The sequence below is a fragment of the Raphanus sativus genome, chromosome 9 (genome assembly GCF_000801105.2).
Source record: "Raphanus sativus cultivar WK10039 chromosome 9, ASM80110v3, whole genome shotgun sequence".
In the NCBI taxonomy this organism is placed as follows: Eukaryota; Viridiplantae; Streptophyta; class Magnoliopsida; order Brassicales; family Brassicaceae; genus Raphanus; species Raphanus sativus.
The window spans coordinates 2011010-2037109 of NC_079519.1; the positions used below are offsets into that span (position 1 = coordinate 2011010).

The following is a 26100-nucleotide window of genomic DNA, read 5'->3' on the forward strand; positions in this document are numbered from 1 at the left end:
TTTAATAAAATATATTTTATCAAGCAAAAACAAAATTGAAACGCTCATATATACATAAAATTATATCCTTAGATTTATATTTATTTTAAAAATATTATGATTTAAAATATTTTGGATAACATAATATAGAATATTTTTAGATAGTTATAATTTTGTTAATGAATTGTTTTTAATTTATTGGTAATTATATATTAAAAATCCAATCTAGTTATTTATTAAAGGTAATAAATATTTTAAATGTTTTAACCTTTTTGATGACAAAAAACGTTCTAACTTTTGTTTTGAATTATTTTCCAACATTTTTTCAAAATTATCATAATTAGTAGCTTTAGCTTTGATTGTCTTAAGAACTTTATGTTAAAAGATAAATGATTCATTTTTGATATATACATAAATATTAAAATAGAATCAATTTAATATTATTAAACCATATAATATATATATATATACAATATTTTAATATTACTAAAGTAAATATAACATTTTAGTATTCTAATGTTACTAAAGTAAATATAATATAAATCTAATTATGATATAATCATTATAATTTTGTAGTATTTTAAATCATTAAAATTATTTATTAAGACTAATAGTTGAACAAAAAATATGATTTAATTTTAAAATTATGGAGAGCATGACAAATCAACAAATTTATTTCTCAAATAATAGTATAATATATATATTTGAATTCATAAAGCAGAAATCTTAAAAGACAAAATCTAAGAGGGAACCTAAGTTCTGATTAACAACACCTATTTGGTTCTCCTACCGAAACACTCGAGCTGTTGTATGCGTGGTAGCCATTTGGCACGAAATAATCTGCATCTAGTCCTGGACTCCTGGGTGGGGTTCACTAGTCTAAGTATCGATTGCGTAGCTGTTCAAGTTACTGGTCCGTTAGTTTGTGGTAAATATTGGCACATCTAATCTATGATAAAAATTAGTTTTCTATATAAAGTTGTAATATACTATGAATTTTTGTTTTATGCAAATGCAACGAGATGTCACGCTCTCAATAATGTCCACATGAAAAAGGAAAATAAGACTAATTTTCCCATGGGAATATCCCCAAGATTCTCCATGCAAACAAGAGCAGCTACAGTAATTATATATAATACAAATCATGTCTTATTCAGTTATCCCTTATTGTCAATTATTTACAAAGGCTACCATAATTTTCATTAAGCAGACATAAATTGAATTATAACATATTGACGCAGTAAATATAATTCGAACACGATGATAGAGATACACATACTCCCTAAAAATGATCCAAAGTATTCATCAAACCTAGCAGGCTACAAAACAGTGTCCAACATTTGAATACTGTAGTTTACAAAAAAACATAACATTTGAATATTGTAGTGGTTTTTATTTTTTTGGTCAAATCATTTTTGTACGTGTGTGAAGTATGAACAATTTATTAGTAAGGCAGTAATCCATGATACCGATTATTTATTCATGAATCGACGTTGACGGGAAGAAAATAAATAACTGATGTTGACATGAATGAGGGGAGCTTGCCACGACGATGGTAGGAGCCGACAGAAAGCTAAAGTCCATAATTATTTTTTGTTAATAGATACTAATGATCGACCATAGATACTTAGTATTCATCATTTATTATTTGTCTGTTTTATACCAGCGAGATAAACACAACACACAGCAAATTGGAAATTTTGATTCGAGATGCAACCTTAATAACCTTAGCAAAGAAAACGTTAGAATGCAACCAAACCAACTCAAAGTAAACCGAATGAATTAATCGAGTCGATGTTCCAGTTTTTGGGAGTAAAAAACCCATGATATGCTGGTTAAGTACATTTTTATCATTAAATCTTAAAATGTTATAAGAGATCCATGTTTATTTATTTATTTGTGATGAATTCGTACTGATATTTACTGGAAATATTTGGATTATGTGGACAACTTTTGTTTCTTCATGTGGTGCTTGAATAATTAAATAAAGTTGGTAGCCATATAGCCTAAAGTTGTGATTGATATTTACGATACCTTTTCCCTAAAGATAATCACTTTAAGATGTTGACGATGAAATCCACGCGGTTTACAGAATCTTCAGTTAACCGAGACAAATATTCCATGAAATGTGATTTGAGAAAATAGTTAGCATGTTGACCCTTTAATTATTAACATTCTAATGAAACTGCCAACATGCTACTATTTTCTCAATCATGATTAGCATTTTAGTTTTTAGACTTCCGTATACTGGACATTTTCTTTTGTTTTTTTGCTTTTTGTATATTGTCTACATTGTACAAACATAAATACACAATAACAACAATAACACAATCCTTTCTTATTGTGAAACAATAACAACAATAATGCAACACATATGTAGGAAAGAAACCAACGGCGAGAAAAGTGAAGCAACTTCTCTCGAACACAACAAGGGATAAAAACAATTGATAAAAGCGTTTGGAATCGTCCGATGTTAATGCGAAACACAGGAAACACATCGTATAAGGATATACAAAACTCGCTACCTACAACTAGATAGTATATAAGATCTATCGCTAATTATTGAATTTGTTTAGACTAATGATTGTGCTAATTTTGTAATCTCTTAATTATCAAACTTATTGGACCATATAAAGTTTGGTGGAAGGTTGTTTGATATCATCATATGTATGAATATCATATCGGGGACGACATTTCCGATGATATTTTTACGTACACATCCCATTCGAATCCTCTAAGGACACACCACTTTGGTCAGGACAACGTCTTTGGTCTTTTTTTCCGTCATCCTTTTGATGCAATGTGTATCTTTAGTGTTGTCTTATTTTCTTTTGCCTCTTCAATCTTTTTTTTTTGCTTTCCATTTTTTTGAGCAAGCTTTCCATTTTATTACTACTTTTGGAGCTACACTTTAACCATTTTTCATTTTTTTGACATCACCATTTTTCAATTTATGTGTACGGTATTGATTATATTCAATGAATTCAAATATATTTTTAAAACATCAAATGCTTTATTTTCTTTTTTTGGTAAGTTTCAGTTAAGCTCTAGATAACTATGTTCTGATTTCTACAACTAGAGCTCTCTTTCAATGATGAAACTAAACACGTATACAAAACCCAAAATTTGCGGCAGGGCCAAAGTTAAGAAAGACAAATACCGATAAGTGAGTTAAGTTCAACAAATGTGAAAGAAAATTATTTTTTTGAAAAAAATAGAAAATGATAAACAAAAGCAAAGACGATGGAATTGGACCACACACAAAAGAATAGCAAGTGAGTAAGACGAAAAAATGGAAAAATAAGGGATAAGAAAAAAATAGTTGGTAAAATCTAACTGCCACAATACTAGAAAAAGAGCATCGAAATGGGAAGGCAAACAGAGAAGCCTAATTGGCTAGTGTCCAACGCATGTCACTCTACCTACAAATCTCACCGGTCCTTAGCATCTACTTCTAACCAACCTCTTTACTATTATCTAGAAAATGCATACATACACATAGGTCACATAACAAAACCATCACTGACATCACCATCTTATATCATCACGCCTTTATGAAACTAACAAACATTGTTTTCGTCGTGATATACACCAGATATATAACAGCTATTGGATCAATAATCTGCCTTAATGATACTAGATATTTCACGTACCAATTATTGTTTATTTTGATATTTCACATACCATTCTCTATTTTGGGACGCGGAGAATTTTATGTGCCAAAGAGCTCATGACCAGATGCTAAGGCCTATTTCTCCCTAGTGTGTGGGTTTTTGTTTTTTGAAGAATTTTTTTTTTTGTTGAGAATGTCACTTTCTAAAACTTCTTATTGGACTAGGTATTTTTTGGAAATGCGAAATTAAAAACTACCCACTCTCTACAATTTGTGCACTAAAAACTTCTGGTCTATCAAAACTTGCTCATCAGTTAACTAACATTAGTAATATTGCTCTATTTTAACTCAATACTTAGAGGATGATTGTTTTGTTTGTAGTTTTTGAAATGTTTTTTGTTTCTCAAAAATTACTTTATTATTCAATCAAGATTTTGAAAAAATAGTTTCCTAATATAGAAAAAGTTTTTTAAATAACTGTTCAATGGTAAGCAAAAACCAAAATATGGATTTCACTAGTTTTATAGCTGACATGGGTTTTTGTATATTTCTGTTTTTTTTTAGAAATGTTTGAATTTTAATGGTAGTTACTTCATCTTTATTTCATGGTTATGTGTTTTCTATCTACGTTCACACTCTAAGACATCTATTCACCATTAAAATCTATAAAATCTATTAAAATAATATAATAAAAATTTCAACATCCAAAGAAAGAACAAAAATAGTTTTATTTGATTGCTTTCTCTCATACTAAATTTGCAATTATGCAATCAATTACTAAAAATGAATTACGTTTAAAATGTTTAAAATAATTTTTTTTTTTTGAAGAAGATAATTAATTCTTATTTTTATTGTTTTCTAAAAACAATTTTTTTTGTTATTAATTCTAGTTAAAACAGAAAGTAAAAAAACAAAATCTGAAATCACCATTCAATTTTTTTTTCAAAAAACTAAAATATATGGGAAATCAATAACCAAAAACCAAAAATTAAATCTAAAAAAAACTAAAAGATACAATACATTTTTTTTTTTTGATTTGGTGAAAGCCAAAAATTTAAAACTAAAAAGTTATATAAACAATCATCACCTTAAAGTTATTCTATGGGCCTTTTCCCGTAGCAAATTCTGTGTGGCCTGGGCTGTATGCATGTATCATCTTTGTTTCTTTTTAAATACCAAACCTGTTATAAAAAAAAACAATATATATACCCATTATTACAAAATCTGCCTAATCACTTCAATATATTTGATAAAGCCCAATAAATTCAACAAAGCCCAATATATTTTTAATCTCGACTTCAATCTTACAAACTCTACTCCTACCGATCATTGTCCCTTGAATTGAAACTCCTGAACAAGATGGCATTAGACCTTACCGCTTTTATGTCTTTAGAAACGTTTTGCATCTCATAGGATCAAAATTGTATATTAATGCCCACTGTCTTTTTGCTCATTGTAATGCCATTCCTTGTAACATCAATGCACAATTTCAACTGAACACTACATTTGTGAAAAATGGTAAATGTTATGTGTGATCTAGACTCGTTACCAGTTTTAGGTCGGAAGGAAGCATCAGGTCCCATTTTGTCTATGATTAACACGTTTTTTTAGTTGATTAGTGCGTAATAATGACCTGAAATTACAGCTATTCTCTCGACTACAGTTAGAAGCAACGTAGCATTCTGATGAAGACTTGATCTGTTTAAACCACCTAACCATCGTTGCACCAAACTTCAAGAAATCTCAATGCTCCTCCTAAACGCTTTATATATACACAACAATACTTCACCAATTGTTCCCTGGAGCTTCCCAACTCAAACACAATGGGTTCAAGTTCAATCATTTGGTCTCTTCTATTAGCTTTTGCTCTTATCTCTCCCTTTAGTGTCAATGCACAAGGACCTGCCGCTTCACCAGCAACCTCCACCATCAGTACTCCTCCTCCAACCACCACTGCTCCACCTCCAACCACCACTGCTCCTCCTCCAACAACCACTTCTCCACCTCCAACAACCACTGCTCCGCCTCCAACAACCACCGTTCCGCCTCCAACCACCACCGCTCCGCCTCCAACAACAGTTGTTCCCCCCGTTTCAGCTACTCCGCCACCAGCAGTTACTCCAACTACACCTCCACCAGCTCCAAAGGCTGCACCAGTAATCAGTCCAGTAACTCCGCCTCCACAACCACCACAAAGCCCGCCAGTTTCAGCTCCAACAGTCTCACCACCGCCTGCACCGGCCTCTCCCCCACCAGCACCAGCTTCTCCACCACCAGCACCAGTACCAGCTTCACCGCCTCTAGCGCTTACACCAATAACTCTACCACCAGCACCAGCTCCTGCCAAGCACAAGAAAAAGCACAAACACAAGAGGCATCACCACGCCCCAGCTCCAGCACCAATTCCCCCAAGCCCTCCATCTCCTCCAGTTCTTACAGATTCCCAGGACAATGCTCCAGCACCATCACCATTTCAGAACGCGGTAACACCTCTCTTACTGAACTACAACTCTTAACGCTACATTATATATAACCTTCTTTCTATATTCTCTGGTTTTACAGAACGGAGGAAATGCCTTGAACCAGCTACAAGGAAGAGTAGGAATGTGTCTCAGCACCGTACTGGGAACTCTCCTCCTCCTCCTGGCTATTACAGCCTAAAGTTTCTAGCTTTCTTACCTATGTATCACTTGAAAAGCTACATTTTTCCCCCATTGTATACGAACACATTAATTCAAAAAATAATACAATTTTTTTTCTCTATTTCTTTGCGGAAAATATGTTATTTCTAATCATATCTAAGAAGAAGAAAGAAAGAAAACAAATCAAATTTGATCAGTAGTTGAATCCTTGGAGGTTTCTTTGCGGAAGTCATACTCAACAATGAGACCAAGATTGTCTACCAGTTTATGATGCTTAAGACATCCACCACACTGCCATAGGAATTAGAAAAAAAAAAAAAAGAACTTTAAAGACAATCAAATCAACCAAATGACTATCTATGTTTTGTCTCTCAGGACAATTAAAAGACTTTACCTGGACAAAGACAAGGCCACGTTCATAAGCCAAACGGTTGATAAGCCGTTTAGTTCTCTCTCCGCATGAGTTGCAACTGAACTCCACTTGCAAACTCCTTCTCGGCAGCTTAATATCTACAGAAGCAACCTCTGAGGAGTCCTTTGATTCTTCTTCTTCTTCTTCTTCTTCTTCTTCTTCTTCTTCTTCTTCTTCTTCTTGTGGATCAGTGAGAGACCCTAAAACAGAGAACAGCCGATTCCTTTGCTTGCGTGGTCCTTCATCTATTGCAAGAACAGTTCTTGACCTGAAGAAACAGTAAAAGGATGAGACTTTCGTTGACCCACGAAAGGAAAGAGTTAAGCTTTGGGACCTTTGTTGAAGAGCCGTCAATTTAGGGTTTTTTTGCTGGTAGGAGAGACGATGGGGCTTGTGGAAATTAATTGGCTTCCGGTTAAGACTTATCGGAAAATAAACCGGGGACAGACCGGCCACCGTATTCGCCATGTTTTTGCGTGTCCTTGTCCCACGGTGTTTGCCTCTAGTTAGGAAAGTAAATGGTAAGCTCTAGGACGGAGGAACGGTCGCCGTTGATTTTCACGGTTTCGTAGATACTACGGCCACGTCATAGACAACTCTATAACTCTGTTTTGTAATAAAAAAGAGTTCTTGCATTCTAATTAATTTGCAAAACCCACGAAAATCATGGTTTCTTTTTTAAATTAAATAAATTTATGCACATTACAAAGAAAAAAGATCAAAGTTTTTTAAATTTTTTTTTCAAAAAAAAAAATTTACTTTTAAAACATTTTATATACATTTTATCATGAAATAATTTATCAGAAAATAAAGTTATCAAAATAATAATATATTTTCTTTATATGTGTGAAACCATCAAAACATACATTTTTAAAGTAAATATTATATTAGTTTATTTTTAAATAACATAGATATATCACATATGTTTTTCAAATTACTATATTATTTTAGTGAATAACGCTAAATATTACAAGTTTTTGGCTTTTGTCTTCGTTTTTTTTTTGCGCCTAATTTGGATTTGCATTTGGTTAACTCTACATAACCCTTCTTTGTCAAGTTCAAAAATAAAAAAATTAAACCCTTCAGAAGGCAGCAAACTCATCACTCTTCAACCTGTATAGGCCATTACTATCAACCCGCAAACTTTTTATGTAGATGATGTTGCAACATAATTTAACTCGAAATTCTCAAGAAAAAATGACACTAAAAAGTTGTCAAAAAAAAATGACACTAAAACTTATCTCATTTTTTCAGTTTTTAATGGTCAAGAACAATCAAGAAAATAGGGAGAAGTACGATTCTTTTTAGTTACATCAATTTTTTTTTTTTTTTTTTAAACTTGTAGTTACATAAATTTTCGGACAAGAATAATAATATTTAAAAGATTCTTGATCAGATCACAAAATATGGTTGATCAAGAAAAGAACAAATCCTTCCCCTCGTTCTTTCAAATCTCTGACAAAGCTAATAATAATGGTACACATTGATTCGGTCAGATCAGTCTTCTTCATCAACTTCTCTGAAAGGAAGCGGTACTGTCTTCACAGCTCGAAACTTCCCTGCATTATTTAGATGCTCATTCTCCAATCTGCAACCATGGTTTTGTTTTTTGTCCACACAACCATCAGTATATATATTATGAATCTGATACCAAAAAAAGATGCTTAAAAGGTAGATGAATTTTACCGGTAAAAGTTCCAATGTCCTCTCCTGATAACTTCAAGAGCAGCCAAGAACAATCCCGTGACTCTGTAATCCACATGCTCAAAACTTGAGTGCAAAACTGTTTGTAGCCAAGCCAACCTCAGAACAAGATTTAGAACCTACAAAAAAAGAGAGATTGTTAATAAGTTAATTTTACCAAATTTTAGCAAAAAAAAGAAGTTAATATTATGTGTGAATTTTGGTGATAAATGATTTGGATTATGTACCATAGAGAAATAGTAAATAGATTTTTGGCGAAGCATGAGTTGGTTCCTAAGCCAAGGGTTGCTGGAGTTATGTTGAAGTAAACCCCAATCTTTCACAAAGTCCCAGTACAATTGGTAAATTGTGGCTATACTTGACATAGCCACCACAAGGCAGAGCCAACCAATGCTCCTCTCTTTCTCGTATGCCACTTTGGTTCCAGCTGCTAACATTGCTGACACGTACTTCCCTAGGTTCACTAGGTGGCTCGTTTCTCCTTCGTCAAACCACCTCCTTGCACACTGTGGCAGAGACTTTTTCAGTATTTTATAAAGTGAAAACCCTAACTTTGGAAACAAGGAATCTTGTTTAGTTTAGTTTTTACCTGCATCGCTCTCCAGTAGTATGGTAGGAATGAAACTGCGTAGGCAAGATCTCTGTAGTACTTGACTCTCATACAATATCCGTAGTCCTGTGTTGCGTAGCTACCGGTTATATAGTAGCAGGCTATGTATTCCAGGTTCCTTAGCATTGGTACCTGTGAGATAAAAGTTAACCCATTTTTAATCTTGATTCAGATTCTTAGCTCAGTTTTGGCAAATGGAAAGGTTATTACCTGGCTGCAAAGTTGATCAGCCATGAAGAAATCGAGCATCACGACTTTGTAAAGAGGTGAGAACACAATGTTTCTAATTACTGTTATAAGCCGGTAACGGCTCGACTTGTAGAAAATGTTTAAGGGACAAATCAGTATTAAGAAGAAGACCTGCAAAACCACCAAAAGAACCAAACAGATATAGGTTACAAATTTACAAAGAAAAAAAATTATGATGAAGAGTAGTGACTAGTGTTTACTAATTACCAGTAATAGAAGGCCAGGGATCACTTGAACTTGCCTCAATGAGTAACCTCTTGCAAGAAGCAAGAGATGGACAAACATGACACCAACTATCACAGACATTGAAGCGGTACAAATCAAGAAAACATCTCTGAACTTAAGCTCATTTCTGGACCCAAGTTCGAAGATGAAACTATAGTTTATCCTCGCTTTTCGCCACATAAATATGTTGCAACCGTACAAGAATAAGTGCAGAAACAAGAGTCCAAACATGCTGCAGAACACAAAAAATATTTAAATGGTATTAGCTTCTGTTTTGATTAATTTCTCTTATTGATAATCATTAATATTTTAATGAGATCACTCGCCTAAGTACAGGATATGCAGTTTCCATGTAGAAAGTGTTCTCCGAGTGTTTCCTATACATTCCAGTCAAATGAGCCACAATGATGTAGCCAGCAAGAAGAGCAACAAAGCAACCAGTGAATAGACCTGAATAGAGATTCAAATTTTGAGGACATGATTAAACCAAACCCATTTAATCTCTACAAGAAAGATTAATCATAATTCATAAATCTACAAAGATTCTTCAGGAGACAAGATAATGTTTTGCAACAGAGAGTATAACAAAACATGACCCTCTTAGTTTTCCACCCACAAAACCCAAAAAAATATTAAAGGTTACATTGTGGAATCCTAATGTGTATGTGTGTGATGGGGTCCAAAGGCTTTTTTTTTGGAGTGTTTGCAAGTGCCAAAAATAAAAATGTCACAACATCAACAGGTAAAATGTTAAAAGGGCTCACCAATGAAGAAGGTGACAGAGTGAGACTCTTTACGGTGGTGCGGTTTCAGATATTTCATAGCCTTTCGGCGATTTTCTCCTGCGAAGTGCTTGATGAACCATTCTTCAACTTCATCTGATAACTTTATCACCTGTCATGTCCCAAGATTACAATCATGAAGATTTATTAATTTTTTTTTTTTTCATATTCAAGAAAGTATATGATAGAAGTGATAAGACAAGAGCGTCGGTATCGATTTTCCGCTTGCACAAACTTAAAGTTGAGTTTCAAGTTACCTTGTCTGAACTGTTGAAGTAAGAACTCTCCACCACTTTGAGATAAATTGGAAGGATTTGTTTTCCAGTAACCTGAAACATGAAAGTATTAGTCTTATAAACTTCTTATAGAGACTTTGGTTAAAAGTTGCTTTGATTTAAGGCTTACCTTATCGAATTTCTTCAGAATATTCATGAAGGCTAGCATGTTCAAGCTTCTGTAAGTTTTGAGATAATTTAACCCTTTGTAGAGTTCTGTCAACGCTCCTTTGATCATCTTCTCAGCATGGCTTAGCTTCTTCTTGCTGATTCGCAGCTTGTTTACTCCATCTGGACCACATTTCTTGGACGATGACGGGTTGATCAAATCTTCTTTGATCAAGTAACTTATAGCTGAGAATGTACGAGAAGGGTTTGTCAATGGAATCTTTATCTTGAGATTCTTCCCTTGACAGCTGAAAACCCTACCAGAAACCGTCCTCAGCTTTGAGTCCTCGTTGTTGATCTTGATTGGTTCTTCTGATCTTGGGGACTCCAATACTTCTTCTCCATTGTTCTCCAAATCCTCTAAGCAAGATTCTTGAAGCTGCATTTGCTCTGTTCTACTCCTAACGGAGTCTTCCTCTGTTTCAAGAAACAGAGCAAATTAAGTAAACCAATTCTTGAAAGCCAAACAATCAGCAAATAAACTTTGTATAGAGTTTTATAGTATCTTATTATTACCGCATGAGATGGTGCATGATATGGAATCGTCTTCCTTTGATTCTTGAGTAGACTCTCCATTGGCTTGTTTTTGTTTGAAAGCATCTTTTAGCTCAATGAGTATCTCCATTTGCTTCTTCATACACTCTCCTCTCTCCGAGAACTCTTTCTCCTTTGTCTTGTAGAACTGATTCACTTTGTTAAGCTGCATGTCCAGACATATGAAGAACTCTTTCGCAGCATCGGTATCATCAGCAATCTTTTCAAGAAGTTCCGTCTCATACACGTCACTGTTACTTCCAGAAGAGGCAAGCTTTGTATGCACCTGTTCAAAACGTATAAAAAAATCATTAGTACATATAAAAATGAATAGTTGATAAAAATACATAGGATGAAGATTAGTTTTAGTACTTTGATGGCACGAGAGCTTTCGCGTTCCTTGTTACCGAAAATGGAAAGCATTCCTAAAGAGGATTTGATGGTTTTGATGAAGGAAGTTTCTGTTTGTGTCTTCTCAACTTCACTGGTAAGCAAATGGATTTTCTTGAGGTCTTTCTTGAGCTGAGAGTAATCGACGAAGGCATCTTTCCACTCAGGAACAAGCTGCCCCTCGAATTGCTTTGTGAATTTCACCATAACTTCCTTCTCTTAAGTCCTTAAACTCAAAAGAAGAAGAAGTGTGTGTGTTTGTTGTGTTAGTGTAGGACAAGAGAGGAGGATGAGATTTGTTTTATAGTGGACAAAAGAAAGAGAAGAATATATTTGACTGGGCTTGCTTACTCCTACTGATGATGCCTCACAAAGCACATTCTCAAATATCCTTAGAAACCAAATCTCATATACTAATTTTTATCCTATGCTTCTTCCACTTGTGCTTTAAGGGAGGTAAATCTTGTCTCATGTGGGACCCTAGATTCTTGCCGGAACATATGATCACCGCCGCCGGAGCTTCTTGCAACTCTCTCTCACCACCTCAAGATGTTTCTTCTATGAGTGAGGCTCTTAACGAACTATATAAAAGGTAAGTGTAATTGGGGTATTGTAAATGGGATAACCTGAAATAGTAAGTGGATTGTAATTTAGTAATATTTTGTGTGGAAAAAATAAAGAGGAGATAGCTGAAATGGACCAAAAGGAAGTTAGGTGCCGAGAGACACAAAAGGTGAACTTACACTGGACCAGCTCGATTTCCACTACATTTCTCTTTCGAATGGTAATGTGATTTTGAAAACATATAAATCTTAAAGAATCAGAAAAAGAGGAAGAAGAACGACCAATCAAATTATGATTTCATAGTTTCATATTGCAATTGCGGATACTGCCAAAACCATGTTATAGGAATCAATTGGTGTAAGTTTTTGCCAATCAGAAAATGGATTAATGTTCTTTATAATCCACTTCCTGAAATACAAATGACAATGCAATTGAAAAAGTGCATATGCATATAGAAATCATTTGTATACCAAATTTCTTTTGTCCATTACAAAGTTATAACTGGCGGCGAAATGTCTTAGCATTAGTTTAAAGTGTTATTCCAGAAACAATATTGTATAAACTTCAAAGTGTTCGCTAAGGGAACAAATATTTTATCTGGTTTAACATTTTATTTTACCCAAAAATATAGTTTTTATTTGGGTTTCCCTTGTTTCTTTTCATTTTTTCAATAGCCATGCATTGTAATCTACACATCAATTTATATGCCATAATTTTCATATTATAATCATTTGTGTTTGGTAGTTTATTATGAAATTTTCTCTGATATTTTCGAATTATGAAATTTTCTCTGATAATTTAGGGAAAAAATTATTACAAAGCACAGGATGCTCACGAAGCTTTATGCACGCGGTTTCTATGTACGTTTTTGAGCAACCATTCGAATGGATGGCAGTGAAAGTGGATCATAATGTGCACAAACATATTCTATTCTCTGTACTGCTGCTAATAATAATAGCAAATATTTTACGGATAAGAAAATATAATTCAAAGTTGTCTCCTAAAGGATTTTCGGATAATTAATAAATATATTTCACTACTAATGCCTCTTACCCTCTGCCTAATTGGTTAGATATTTATTTGTTTTATAAGAGAACATAGGGTCAATAAAAGGAAAAATACAATGAAGGCAGCATACGGCGGCCTTCCAATTACAGAAAGTCCATATTTCATGGAAATTGCTTTTCCTAACGAAAAGGATACAACATCTAAGTTTTATATAAGCAATATCTTTAGACGGGGTAAATAGTTGAAAGTTCCAACAAAAACTCATAGGTTATGATTGGTAAATTTAAAGTAAATGGGAGGAAAACTAAAGAATAAAAAATTAAAATGGGAAAGAGAAAAAAGTGGAGTAAATAAATTTATTTATGTCTAGACTAGAGTAAAATGTTTGTACATTTTTCTCTATTTCAACAGTAATCAGAGGGAATGTAAGAAAAAATATTTTCACTTGATTGGTAGTTTATGAAAGTAACTGGGAGTAACTAAATTTTCTGCTCAAATATTTACTCTAATAGTGATTATCCATACTATTTTTTAAAATTTCCTTAAAAATTTAAGCCATTATACCATAATGCATCGTTTTCATGTATTATTTTTAGCAATATAATCATTGAAATAGTGAACTATGATAACACAAATTGATTTTATAGAACTATTTTTTCAAATCAAAGGCACGATGTCCTTTTTACTGTCAAGTGGTTTAGAACCTATTTTGATGAAGTTTAAAAACTAATTTTCTCAGTCGAACAAGTAAACCTAAATTTACACACTAGTATAATTTTATTTTAATTATATAAATTAATAAATGAGAATAAAAATTTCTGATTTTAAGTTCGCCAATTCAAGATATGTTCTTATTCGATAAAATAATAAAACAGTAAATTTTTTTTTAAAAATAAGTAAATATATAATCATATTTATTTTATATAAACATACAAGAGTTTCAAAATAATAATAGGTTATTTATTTTCTTCAAAATAAAATTCATCATTTTTATAGAATTTTAGTGATATGTTAAAAAATTAATTTTTGGATCTCTTAAAACTTTAAGAGAAATTAGTTAAAATATACTAAGTTGGCTATACTTTCCAAAAATAAAATCGATCAAAAATACCCTAACATTTAGATTTAGCAATTATTGTTTAAATTTAGTATTTATGGGGTGTGGTTGGGTTTATAAACTCTTATAAATGTTTTATAAATTATTATTAAACATTTATAAATAATTTTAGGAGATTTAATTTAATATACTTAGTAAACATAGGTTATTTTAAATAATTTATCTACTTTATCATAAATTTAAAGTATTTATAGATAGAGTTATTTTTAAGAATAAATTTGAAAAGTGGTATTGAACTTGTGGCTAAACTGAAATTCCTCCAAATTTTGATAAGCTATAGTACCAATTCCATGTGAAACAAATCCTTATAAAATTGTTATGTTTTCTCATTTTTTGCTCCATGAATAATTTATATGTTTGATTAATTATTGAGTATATGCCATAGTTTCAATGAATTTATTTATTTTCTTTTGAATTTATACCACTGGTTTTATTTTTTCTGTTAGATATAATTTTAGAAAATTATTAACTAAAATGATATATACTCTGGAATAATATTTTCAACAGAAATTTAATATTTTATATGGTTCTATATTTAAAATGTTTGGCAATTATTTCATTTTAACGTTAGTTTTGTTTTGAAAGACTAATTCTAACGTTAATTTTGTATATAAAACATATTTGTTTTAGAATAGCTCATGACTATTAGAAAATATGATTTTATTTAACATGATACTCATAAATTTATTTATATAATTAATAAGCAATTAACTTCTATTTGGCATGTTGTGAAATTCGACTTATAGGGTGGGCCGATTAATAATTAAAAGCTTGGTTGGTTGATCACTATCTATTTCAATTTTAAAACATTGTCTAAAGGAACTGGTCATTTTTCCCGAACATGACAGGTTGGGACCTGAATCGATAACTAAAATTAATACTAAAACAAATGTTTTCATGAGAAAATCCGGTAGAAAACAATTTGTAGGCTAACAAAACAGTTCTAAGTGTTTAGTATGATGATTAAATTTTAAAACCAATGAGACAAGAAGATGGTGATAGTCTGAATCGTACCGCATTTAGTTGTTTTCTTCTTACTGATCATAGCAATTGATTCCACGTTTTTTTTTGTCCAGCTTCACATATTTTATTTCAACTCCCACTTTTTACAAACTAACATACTAAAATAGTTAGATTCAGATATTTAATATAAACTCTTATCTTTTAATTTTTTTTATGGACCAATATGAATTGTTTCATGACTTTCATCCAGTCCTCAAGATTAATATTTAAAATTCCATTTTCGCTTTTAAATACATACCAAGTCCTTATCATATCTATATATATAGACTTTAAATTATGTCAGAGTTGGTCCACCGTTTTCATAATCAGAGGGTAGATGATCAACGGCCAAATATTTATGTTGCCACTGAAGTTTCTACGTATACAATAATTGTCAATTTTACATGATAAACAAGATAATGAGACCCTGAACACGATATTTTAAAACCCTTGACATGGCTCACCTATTCTCCCATTCTTGATATTGCCTGCGAATGAGAGGTCTAACTAAAGCTAGGGCTCAATGGTTTTGGCGAGATTACTATAATTACATCAATACTATTAAACTAGGAGCAATATTTATCGACTATGTTTTGGACTAAAAAAAAAGTTATAAGTTATAACAGTCCAACTAAAATAAATACATTAATTATTATCACATAATGTTTTTTAATCTAACAAGTATCTATTAATAATAAGATATTATTCGATATGCAACCGATTCCTACATACATGCAAAAGAAAATCGGTTTGATTAAATATTTATATAAGAAATGTTTTATGTTTTAAAAACATTTGAAAAAAATACTTAACTTTGTTTTTTTTGTTTTTATTATCATTCCACATACAGAATATATTAAAAACAAGTTTTTAAACAATTTTAAACAACTTAAGAGTTATGATATAAAATAAAAACATACCAAGACTTAAAATATATGTGTATTTAAATGTATAATGTGAATACCAAAGATAAAATTTATTCAAAATAAACCAAAAGTAATATATAAATTGTAATAAATTATAACAAAATAAAATAATGTTAAATCACATCAACTAATTTTGTTAATATATTCATAATCCACATGATCATTTGATCTTTTTATTTTTGAAAAATAATTATTTGTAACTTTGAATTAGTTATATTTAACTTAATTAATATTAAATATACATCATGCCTAAAACTAAGGAGCTAACTAACTAATTTATTATTTTTAAACTAATGAATATAATTTAATTAATAATAAATTAATTATATTTTAATTATTAATGTGATAAATAATGATACATATCTATTAGTTTGTATATATAAAGCTATATATTAATCCAAATGCAAAAAACAATTTCTTCAAAACCCTCACTAAATATATAAAAATATAATTCATAATTTAGAGTATTAAAATTAGATATATATACATATATATATATATATATATATGTGTGATAAAAATAGTAATAGTTTGATACTATTAATATTTAGTATACGATGAAACATGTTATTATTGATATTTTTACGAACATAGTTTTACGGGTTATTCAAACACATGCAATATATTTATCAAATATTAACTAATTCAACAAATATATTAACACAATTATATCATAAAACACTACATTAAAACATAAATTGATGCAAGAGAGTATGTGTCAATAGTTTAATTAGTTGTAAAATATAATTATATATATAAGAAAATATAAATAAAAATTAATATATAATACAAATATAAATCAAAATTAATGCGATTAATGAAATTAACTTTTAAATTTAACATAAGTCATAAACAAAACATCAAAAAATCTAATAACATGTGACTAACAAAAGTAAACTTACTAAATAAATGAAAATTATATTTACAAACACAAATCAGTAAATTGTAATAGACATATATAAATTCTTGATGCTCAAATATATTTCATTTTTAATATGCATCCTCTCAAATATTGATCCATTACGCTTACAACAAGATGAAAATTTAGTTTGACTAAAAATAGTATTAAAATTGGAACATCACTTTCATTATATATCCATCATTCATCTAAACATTCATGAATATATATTAGAATACTCTAACTATAATAATTTAAGTCAAACCGGATTGCATATTGGGTCATCTATTAGTTCAACCGATAGCCAGATCCTCGGTATTAGCTGTTATTATGGGTTTTATAGGAATTTTAAATATTTTTTTATTAAAAACTAAACTGGATTAATATATGAGACCACAAAATTTGTCGATTTAATAGCGGGTCGGGACGGATTTTAAAATACTCAATATAATGTTTCATTTATAACATCCAAATGTAGATACAATAAAAAATACAAATTTATATCAAATAAATTTAGATTGTTTCGAAAAATTATCCCGCGGTTTGAAACCGCGGGTCAAAATCTAGTATTCGATTAAAATTTGTACTTAAAGAAGAGTCCTACCAAGATTACTATAATTACAATCCATATATTTACATATCCGATCTAAAAAAATATTAAAAAAAGGAATCCAAGTACTATGCATTAAAGAATACAAGGTATATATATAGTGGTGACATGTAACTTAGTGAATCTTTGAGTTAGGTTAATCAAATCTTAGAAATCTAATTCATATGAAAACTTTAGTTAAACCTAAGAAAATCTATTTATAAGAATAAGATACCTGTTCTAATCCTAGTGTTCTTGTATTAGAATAGATCTAACTAAAGAGAGAGAGAGAGAGAGAGAGTCGTATGACTTAGAGAGGAATGAATTGTTATTATTCCATGAGTAATGAGTTCCTTATATAGGATTACATAGCTTGGAGACAAAGTCTAATAACTTGGAGTAGGGAACAAGTAACTTGGAGTAGGGAACAAGTAAATCTAGAACATTCCATAATAGACATCACACAATATTCATAACACTTCCCCTTGATGTCCATTATGCGTGTAAGATGCTATCTCGTTAAAAACCGAGATTGTAATGCCATAACCGTCTAGAGTTTGTAATGCGTTTGGAATGCTGCCTCGTTAAAACCTTTCCATGGTAAACCCAAAAACCCAATGTGGTAAAAACGGGAAGCCATGGATAGGAAAAAGAGTACAGCCGCATTATTTCCCCTGAAGTGAACATCACTGAAGGCTTCTCAGTGATCGCATACCAATCTGCTACATAAGCTTCCTGAGCGTGCATGTTGGTAATGCCTTAGTGAAGAGGTCGGCTGAGTTCTCGCTGGATCTGACTTGGAGTACCTTGACCTCTCCTTCTTTCTGAAGATCGTGGGTGAAGAAGAACTTGGGGAGAACATGCTTAGTCTTGTCATCCTGATGTAACCATCTTTGAGCTGAGCTATGCAGGCCGCATTGTCTTTGTAAAGAACGTTCGGCTCGTCTTTACCATCTGTGATCCCACATGCTGTCCAAATGTGATGTGTCATGAGTCTCAACCAGACACACTCCCTACTTGCTTCATGGATCGCCAATATCTCCGAGTGATTGGATGATGTGGCTGATATGATCTGCTTGGCTGATCTCCATGAAATGGACGTGTCTTCATATGTGAAAACATAGCCGGTTTGGGACTTAGCACTGTGTGGGTCGGATTGGTAACCTGCATCAGCAAAATGCTTTCATGATATTCATGGTCCATTTGGATCATATGGTTTATCTCTCTTAGATAAATTCCACCATGAATGTCTTTGTATGTCCATGATCTGTCCGGATCATGACATCATCCATAATCCATCTGGATTATGTTCTTGTCCACTATATATCTTATTCATATCTTTTGACCAAAACTCTTTATGAACTTTTAGTATATGTCCACGGTCTGTTCATGAAGTGGCTATTGTGTGATAGTTTAAAGTTTAATCAAAACTAAGCCACTTTTTGGTCAATAGGACGTTCCTCTCACTTGGATGGTTTAGGTCGGATTTAAGACCTAGAGGAACTGGTCGGAACAAGATGGACGGGATGGATTGGTCGGGACCAATGATGAATAAGGTCGAACTAGGTCGGACATGATCCTAGTCGGTATGGTTCCCTTGGTCGTGAATCTGATGGATTCTCAGACCATTGGATCAATCTATTCTTGGTACGTTGGATCATAGATCCCAACATTCATATACGGCTAATGATCTCTACTATAGATCATCGTAGTCTCTTCATAGCCTTTCCAAGAATCAATCATCTTAATCATCCTTTCTTTAAGTATAAACACAAGGAATATATTGACTACTATATGGACTGATCTGAAACGTTCTTATAGAACTTTCTACTAAGCATCACTTAGTCTTATCATATCGTGTGTACATACACGCATGCAGCTGCATTTCAGTCCATGAACAACGCAGGAACGATGTTGTTCTATGAGAACTTCTTTCTCATTTCTCAAGGTATCTTATATTACCTTTATATATATCCAGTGAGATATCAATTGTCTACTACATCTTTCTTATATGCCCAGATATTTATCAATTTTGATATTGGGTAGTAGCATTCACCACATAGGAATTTATTTCCTTGTTCCTTAGTCCCTGTGAGTATCCTTGTGTGATTTAGCCATTCTATTGAATGCTTCATGTAGCAACATGTACGACCACTTGTCTGTATTTTCATGTTCTACTGCTCACGATTTTCTTTTCCTCACAAGACTCATCTGTTCACTGGTTAGATGGCGTCTATCTTATGTATTTGGCCAATACGCCCATCTCATACATTCTTTGGGTTTAACTCCACGTCCCATTTTATTCTCTATGAGTACTCTTACGTGGGTTAGTGATCCTCGCATATCTCTTATGCTCAAGTGCTTTCTCTTTATCACTTATGAGTGTGTGTATGTGTCGACACCTTATATAATGTTCCATCGCGTTCTATCGCGTTCTAGACATGATACAATCGATTGAGATTTTATTCTTATCAGGATCATTGAATACTTTGTAGTTTGCAAGGCTACATTGTATGATACCTGTACCTTAGGACCGGCCGGTCTTATCTCATTGTCTAGTATGGTTTCTCTTTCATGAACCCGGATCTATCATTATGAGCACCTTAACTTTTTCTATCCGTGGTTCCTTATATATGGAACATTCTGGTCTATCTTGTATAGACTTTTACAGCAACTTGATTATGTCTCTACTAGGACATTTATATAGTGGTGCTAAGCTGGTATGACTTAGTCATTCTTTCGGGTCTGTCTGGCTATCATTCTTTCTTTGTTTATGGACGTCCAGTACATATATATCTGGTCCGAGGATCTTTGCCAAGACTTGGATGGTTAAAACCATTCCACTTTTACTTTATATCTATTTACCAGCTTATAGCTTTCTCCATGATGTTGGATAGTCGGATTCATCTTGTATGTAATCCGTGTACCTTGGCCACAATATGATCACCTTTGTTTGGCTCATGGTCTCATTGAATTCGTGGGAGAAAGATCATGTTCTCTTATCCAACATATATTCCCGATTTTTATCTCATCCTTATATGAGATATTCCATCCTAGATGGCACATAAGTATGTGGTGGTTTATCCATAAAGTCTTAGGATGGTCTATATCTGGACTATGACCCTTTATCATCTTTAGACGGGAATATCTATGCTCACTTTATATGGCCTGATGTATCTTATCTTTCATACATGTATTCTTGTGGTGTACCCAAGCTTATAGACTTTTGAAGTCTCAACCTTATAGGTTATGCCTTATACGGCCAAGCTATAATGCCTTATGGCCTTCGGCCAGGCTTATCATGTTCGGGTTTTATTGTATGGTCATGGACCACACGGAGTGTTTATTCTCCCCCTCAAGAACATGCTATAAAATACGTTTGTTTGTCCTCACTTAAACGTAATGCTTGGACGGCCAGCATGGTTTTAGACCATGATACACGAATTTGTGGTCTGGTCATGATCACGGGTTTTTTCCTCACTACCCTCATGATCAGATTATACTTTCGTGTTGCTTGGAACAATGAAGCCTACTGAGTTTTCCTTGTGTACATGTTTCACAACGTGAGATCTTATGGTATAACTCTTTGTGCCTTATTAATCAAGTTCGGACCAGGATGGCTAATCTGGTCATGCCATAAAGTGTATAAATTCGTTGGTGAACCTTACTGGTTACCTAGGCCTTTATGCCTTATCACACTGATCCTTAGCATAGTATTAGATCAGTAGGGAGAATGTAGTCTCGACCTCTCTTATATATATGCCTTTGGCGATTTTCACAAGCTAAAGGGACATTTCCTTTTGCTTTGCCCATTGGTTTATTATAGAAACCATTTTGATGTGGCTTGTAATGCCATTTCGACCTTTACTCCCTCCTCGGCCATGATTGGATCTACAACCACAGTTATTGTGGTATCCTTATCCACGGCCAGTGGGGATTTTGGGTCTCTCTCAATGGGTCTTAGGTGATAAATTTCGTGCCTCTTAAGGCTGTGCCTTAGGCGTGGTGGTCTAGAGATACTCTTCTCGAGTTTTCATTCTCATTTGTCAATCGAAAATATTTTTCAAGCAAATCAATCAATGAAGATAAAAGAAAAACTTTTATTAATGCTATGAAATTTTGAATATCAAAACACCAAATCATAAGTATGAAATCAGAATGTCAAAAGGCTTAAACAATAGCCAGCCAGTCCATAATAACATCTTGGACGTGGCTCACATTTGGTTCTCTATTCAATGAATAAACCAATCTCATCATCTATATGAGTCCACCCGAATTTTCTTTTCTTAGCTTCTTCAGCATCACCGTATATCATCTCACATTGATACTCGGCACATAACATAGTCGAGTTTGTCGAGGTTGACTTTCCTTTTCTGCTTCTTTTCCTCAAGAGCTGAAAGGTATGAGAGAAGGTCGTAATAGGTTGTGAAACCTTTAGCCTTCTGTGATAACAACACTTCCTTTGAATGGATCGTGTCACGAGTCTTGCTTAACAAGTCATAGTTTGTTATCACTTCACCACATAGTTTAAGACTATAGGTGATTCTCATAAGATCAAAATGATAGTCATCCACGGATTCATAATCCTGGAACCTCAGAGCCTTCCATTCTTTCATGGACTCATCTAGTAATGGCTCGAAGAACATGGTGTTCAATCTCGACCAGAGATCGTAAGGATCGTTGATGTAACTGCACTCATCATACAGATCCTTCACGAGATGCTTTCTCATTATCAAAACAGCTCTACGCCTTTCATATGCTAGGGTATCATTGCCGTATTTGATACACTTCCCAAGTCCTTTAGACTTTAAATCGGCTGAAGTGTTCATCGCCCAATCAAGGTAATTGTCTCCATTGAGATCAAGGGCTGGGTAATCCGAGTGATGGAGTCTCGACATCTGAATCATATCAAAATGATTTGTGTTAGTACATACAATTTCTGATGCCATTGGCTATCCAAGAAATAAAAGGCACTCGGCCAGTATGTAAACAATAAGCCATAAGGCTTGTGTGTGTGATCAATGCCTTTCGGCCACTCATGATCACACGGCCATCTTTGCATGATCAATGCCTTACGGCTATTATTCAATCAGGATCACACGGCCAGCAAACAAATAAGAGGGCCACACTGCCAGTTTGCATTCTTTTAGAAATTTATTTTTCTCATAACTCATCCATCTCTTAATCAACTTGTTTGATTTATAAATTCCTTAAAAATAGTGGGATGGACGAGTGCATGGTCTAGCCATACCATATGGTATGCTACATCGACCCATGCGGTTTAATGGTCTAGTAGTACCATTCAGTACACTTCCTCGACCAAATAAAATGGATCATGATTTAGCTGCACTGTGGTGCGTATCATCCATCACCAGTGATTGTGGATCACTGTGGATCATCGAGAATCATCGTGGATCACCTTGGATCACTGATCATCGTAGATCATCGCGGATCATCGAAGATCATCATGGATCATAGATCAACGCGGACCATCGTGGATGATCACCGTGAATCACAGGTGAAAAATCTAGTTGCACCTGAGGGTGAACATCATCGACCATTGATTTTGTTTTATGGTCTAATCGTACTTAAGAGTACGTATCATCGACCTTTACTTCATATGGTCTAGTCATACCTATTGGTATGCATCATTGACCTAAAAGAAAATCATGGTCTAGCCACACTATGGTGTGCATCATCGACCAAAAGATGTGGAAAACATTAACCTTATGTTTTGTTTGGACATATAGCGTGTCATCCTTAAAGGGGTATCACTTGTTGTCCATACAAAACGAAAGTCATGTAATCACATGCTTTATATTTTAGGGTTTAGGGTTTCTTAAAATCGGATTTAAACTTTAAAGATTAGGTTTTAAAATTCAAATCTGATTTTAGGATTAGGTTAAACTTGACCTTAAGTTTTGTTTGGACATATAGCGTGTCATCCTTAAAGGGGTATCACTTGTTGTCCATACAAAACTAAAGTCATGTAAAACTATTAAGGGTTTAGGGTTTTGATTTTAAAATAAAACAAGAACTAAAATCAACCAAATCAAATCGCAAAACCTTTTAAATCGGATTTAAGATGAAGAGAAGTTTGAAATCCGAATTGCTTGAACTATAAGTAAAGATTAGGGTTCTTGAGATCTTACCTTTAACTTTGCCGATTCTTCTCCTTGGTTCCTTTCTTAGAAACCTTAATCAATCAAGCAAAGAAAGGATTCACAGTATGATTAGTTTAAGATCTAAAAAACAACTGAATGTAAAAGATCTTAGAGATAGAAGTGGTTGGCGGCGGCTAGGGTTTATGATGATCTCCGAGTTTGGTTGATCTTGGAGCAGGATCGTGCTGATAACGTGTTCTAATCCTAGTGTTCTTGTATTAGAATAGATCTAACTAAAGAGAGAGAGAGAGAGTCGTATGACTTAGAGAGGAATGAATTGTTATTATTCCATGAGTAATGAGTTCCTTATATAGGATTACATAGCTTGGAGACAAAGTCTAATAACTTGGAGTAGAGAACAAGTAACTTGGAGTAGGGAACAAGTAAATCTAGAACATTCCATAATAGACATCACACAATATTCATAACAATACCAACCTTCAATAATACACTTTCTTTGATGTCGTAAGGAAAATATAGGGCCCAACTGTAGTCTGTAGACTATACGGTTACGTTGAGTCTCTTTCTATGAATACTTTATCCCTCCTTGGCCTTCAATTTTTATTTTTATTTTGCTTCTGAAGCATAGCACGAGTAAATCTCGGATCAAACAATTTTATTTTGTTAATGAGATTTCAAAAATTTGTAAAATGAGAAACGATGACAACTGTAAATATATATATCATATATCATATTACAAAATGAATAAGCATATACCACTCACACACACATATACAGTATATCATATCAATAATTCAAGCTAGTTGGGACTGTTGACAAGTGTAAATAAAAAAAGTCCATGTCTTATAAAATTTTATAGAGACAAAACTCATACGCAATTCAAAATTTTCTTCAAAAATCATTTAAAAACAAATGATTTTGCAAAGATAATTTACCATAGATTTTTTTTGGCTAACTACCATAGCTTATATTTAAAAATTATTATTTTGGTCAAATATTTAAAAATAAAATAAGTGTTGCACGAAAACCTCTTGATTCGAAATGAATCAAGATTACAATCGATCTCACAAACAATCGATTTGTCGATCTCAGAATCACTCAAGATTGAATCAAGTAAAGAAGACCAACAACAAATAATGTACACACATAATGATCATCCGGGGTATTTCTCCGATATAGAGAAATAATCTCTGGAGCCAGACTCAATCTAACAAATCCATTAGAACAAAGGATCTCCTCAACAACTCAGAGATGATCAACAGGCACAATCAGTTTCTTCTTCTCTCTCTTCACTGAGTTAACTCTCTCAAAAATGAATTAATCTCTCTCTCTCTTATCCTCTTATATCTGGAGGATTTACAAGACTAACCAAGATTAAAACATTAAACCGGTTTAACATTTTACCGACTTAATCAACAACCTAATCTCCCGAGTAACAACCTTATAACTAATCCGAAAAGACTAAAGCTTAGATCACATATTAACAATAAGGAAATAAGGTATTGAGTAGTGGTTAAGGAGGTTTTCCTTAAAGGTGGCGCGCGAGTTTCATTTGAGTTAAAGAGCATAGTGTTTTTTTTACCGAATAAAGAGCATAGTGTTTGTTCTTAAATACATATGATTTCTTTGTTAATGCTAAATAAGTAATGCTTGGAAATACAATGATGAATTTTAACCCGATAGGCGTAAGCATACGCCATTTGTATAGTCTACAGAATATATACTTATTTAGCTAGCCACCTCTCACGAAAGTACGTGTATGTCTACTTGAATTTTTATTTAACTTTTGCTCTACACTGCAAATTATAATTACAGCTCAAAAAGAGTAACAACGATGGCTAACTTAACTACTAGTATATGTCTTAGCATATGCTTTCAACTTAGGCAACGATGGATTCGGATTCTTACAAGCGGATATGTTAGGAATCAGTTATCTTCGAATCGTTGAGAAAAAGGTTGGTTTGGAGGTATATTATGATGTTGATGTATTTCTACTTGAACTAATTCCATGTGTTTGGACAATTTTCACGATACTATTCATTATGTAATGCATGTATTGTATATAGTCTTTGGTTGTTTTACATGCCAAACATATATACTATATTTAGCATATAATTTTAATTAGTATTTTATATATAATATGTAAGAACTAATATATAAAAATATAGAATATTAAAAAAAAATCTTGTAATACTAGTTAAATCAGTAATATAGAATGAGAAGGTTATTTTCAGTGAGAAGGTATATGGTTATTAATTTATTATGATCTTAGAGCAACATTATCGCGG

General features: G+C 32.9%; 3 protein-coding genes across 4 annotated transcripts; 1 reads left to right on the top strand and 2 right to left on the bottom strand.

Moving 5' to 3' along the window:
• Positions 1–5402: 5402 nt before the first annotated feature.
• On the top strand, positions 5403–6355 carry LOC108827636 (lysine-rich arabinogalactan protein 19). Its single transcript, XM_018601072.2, has 2 exons — positions 5403–6075; positions 6155–6355. The coding sequence occupies exons 1-2, from the start codon at positions 5416–5418 to the stop codon at positions 6251–6253; spliced, it is 759 nt and encodes a 252-aa protein (XP_018456574.1). The 5' UTR covers positions 5403–5415; the 3' UTR covers positions 6254–6355.
• Positions 6279–7227, bottom strand: LOC108827638 (uncharacterized). Its single transcript, XM_018601075.2, has 3 exons — positions 6981–7227; positions 6629–6914; positions 6279–6525 (listed from the first exon to the last, which is right to left on the bottom strand). Exons 1-3 carry the CDS (start codon positions 7112–7114, stop codon positions 6418–6420), a joined length of 528 nt encoding a protein of 175 aa, XP_018456577.1. The 5' UTR covers positions 7115–7227; the 3' UTR covers positions 6279–6417.
• A 686-nt stretch (positions 7228–7913) lies between these two features.
• On the bottom strand, positions 7914–12207 carry LOC108823382 (phosphate transporter PHO1 homolog 1). 2 transcript variants are annotated; one of them, XM_018596567.2, is made up of 13 exons: positions 11935–12207; positions 11566–11809; positions 11176–11479; positions 10622–11076; positions 10474–10545; positions 10199–10328; positions 9761–9884; positions 9417–9666; positions 9171–9320; positions 8940–9092; positions 8578–8856; positions 8333–8469; positions 7914–8234 (listed from the first exon to the last, which is right to left on the bottom strand). In XM_018596567.2, exons 2-13 carry the CDS (start codon positions 11788–11790, stop codon positions 8144–8146), a joined length of 2370 nt encoding a protein of 789 aa, XP_018452069.1. In that variant the 5' UTR covers positions 11791–11809; positions 11935–12207; the 3' UTR covers positions 7914–8143. The 2 variants fall into 2 exon arrangements, with proteins under 2 accessions (XP_018452069.1, XP_018452070.1); XM_018596568.2 differs by having other exon boundaries at positions 11566–11815.
• Positions 12208–26100: the final 13893 nt, after the last annotated feature.

Coding starts and splice junctions, on each gene's coding strand:
- LOC108827636 (XM_018601072.2), top strand. CDS start 5,416: ATGGGTTCAAGTTCAATCATTTGGTCTCTTCTATTAGCTTTTGCTCTT. Junction 6,076..6,154: donor CATCACCATTTCAGAACGCG/GTAACACCTCTC, acceptor CTGGTTTTACAG/AACGGAGGAAATGCCTTGAA.
- LOC108827638 (XM_018601075.2), bottom strand. CDS start 7,114: ATGGCGAATACGGTGGCCGGTCTGTCCCCGGTTTATTTTCCGATAAGT. Junction 6,915..6,980: donor TTGACGGCTCTTCAACAAAG/GTCCCAAAGCTT, acceptor CTGTTTCTTCAG/GTCAAGAACTGTTCTTGCAA. Junction 6,526..6,628: donor GTGGCCTTGTCTTTGTCCAG/GTAAAGTCTTTT, acceptor TTCCTATGGCAG/TGTGGTGGATGTCTTAAGCA.
- LOC108823382 (XM_018596567.2), bottom strand. CDS start 11,790: ATGGTGAAATTCACAAAGCAATTCGAGGGGCAGCTTGTTCCTGAGTGG. Junction 9,885..10,198: donor CTCTGTCACCTTCTTCATTG/GTGAGCCCTTTT, acceptor ATCTCTATTCAG/GTCTATTCACTGGTTGCTTT. Junction 8,470..8,577: donor CTATTTACTATTTCTCTATG/GTACATAATCCA, acceptor CTTTTTTTGTAG/GTTCTAAATCTTGTTCTGAG.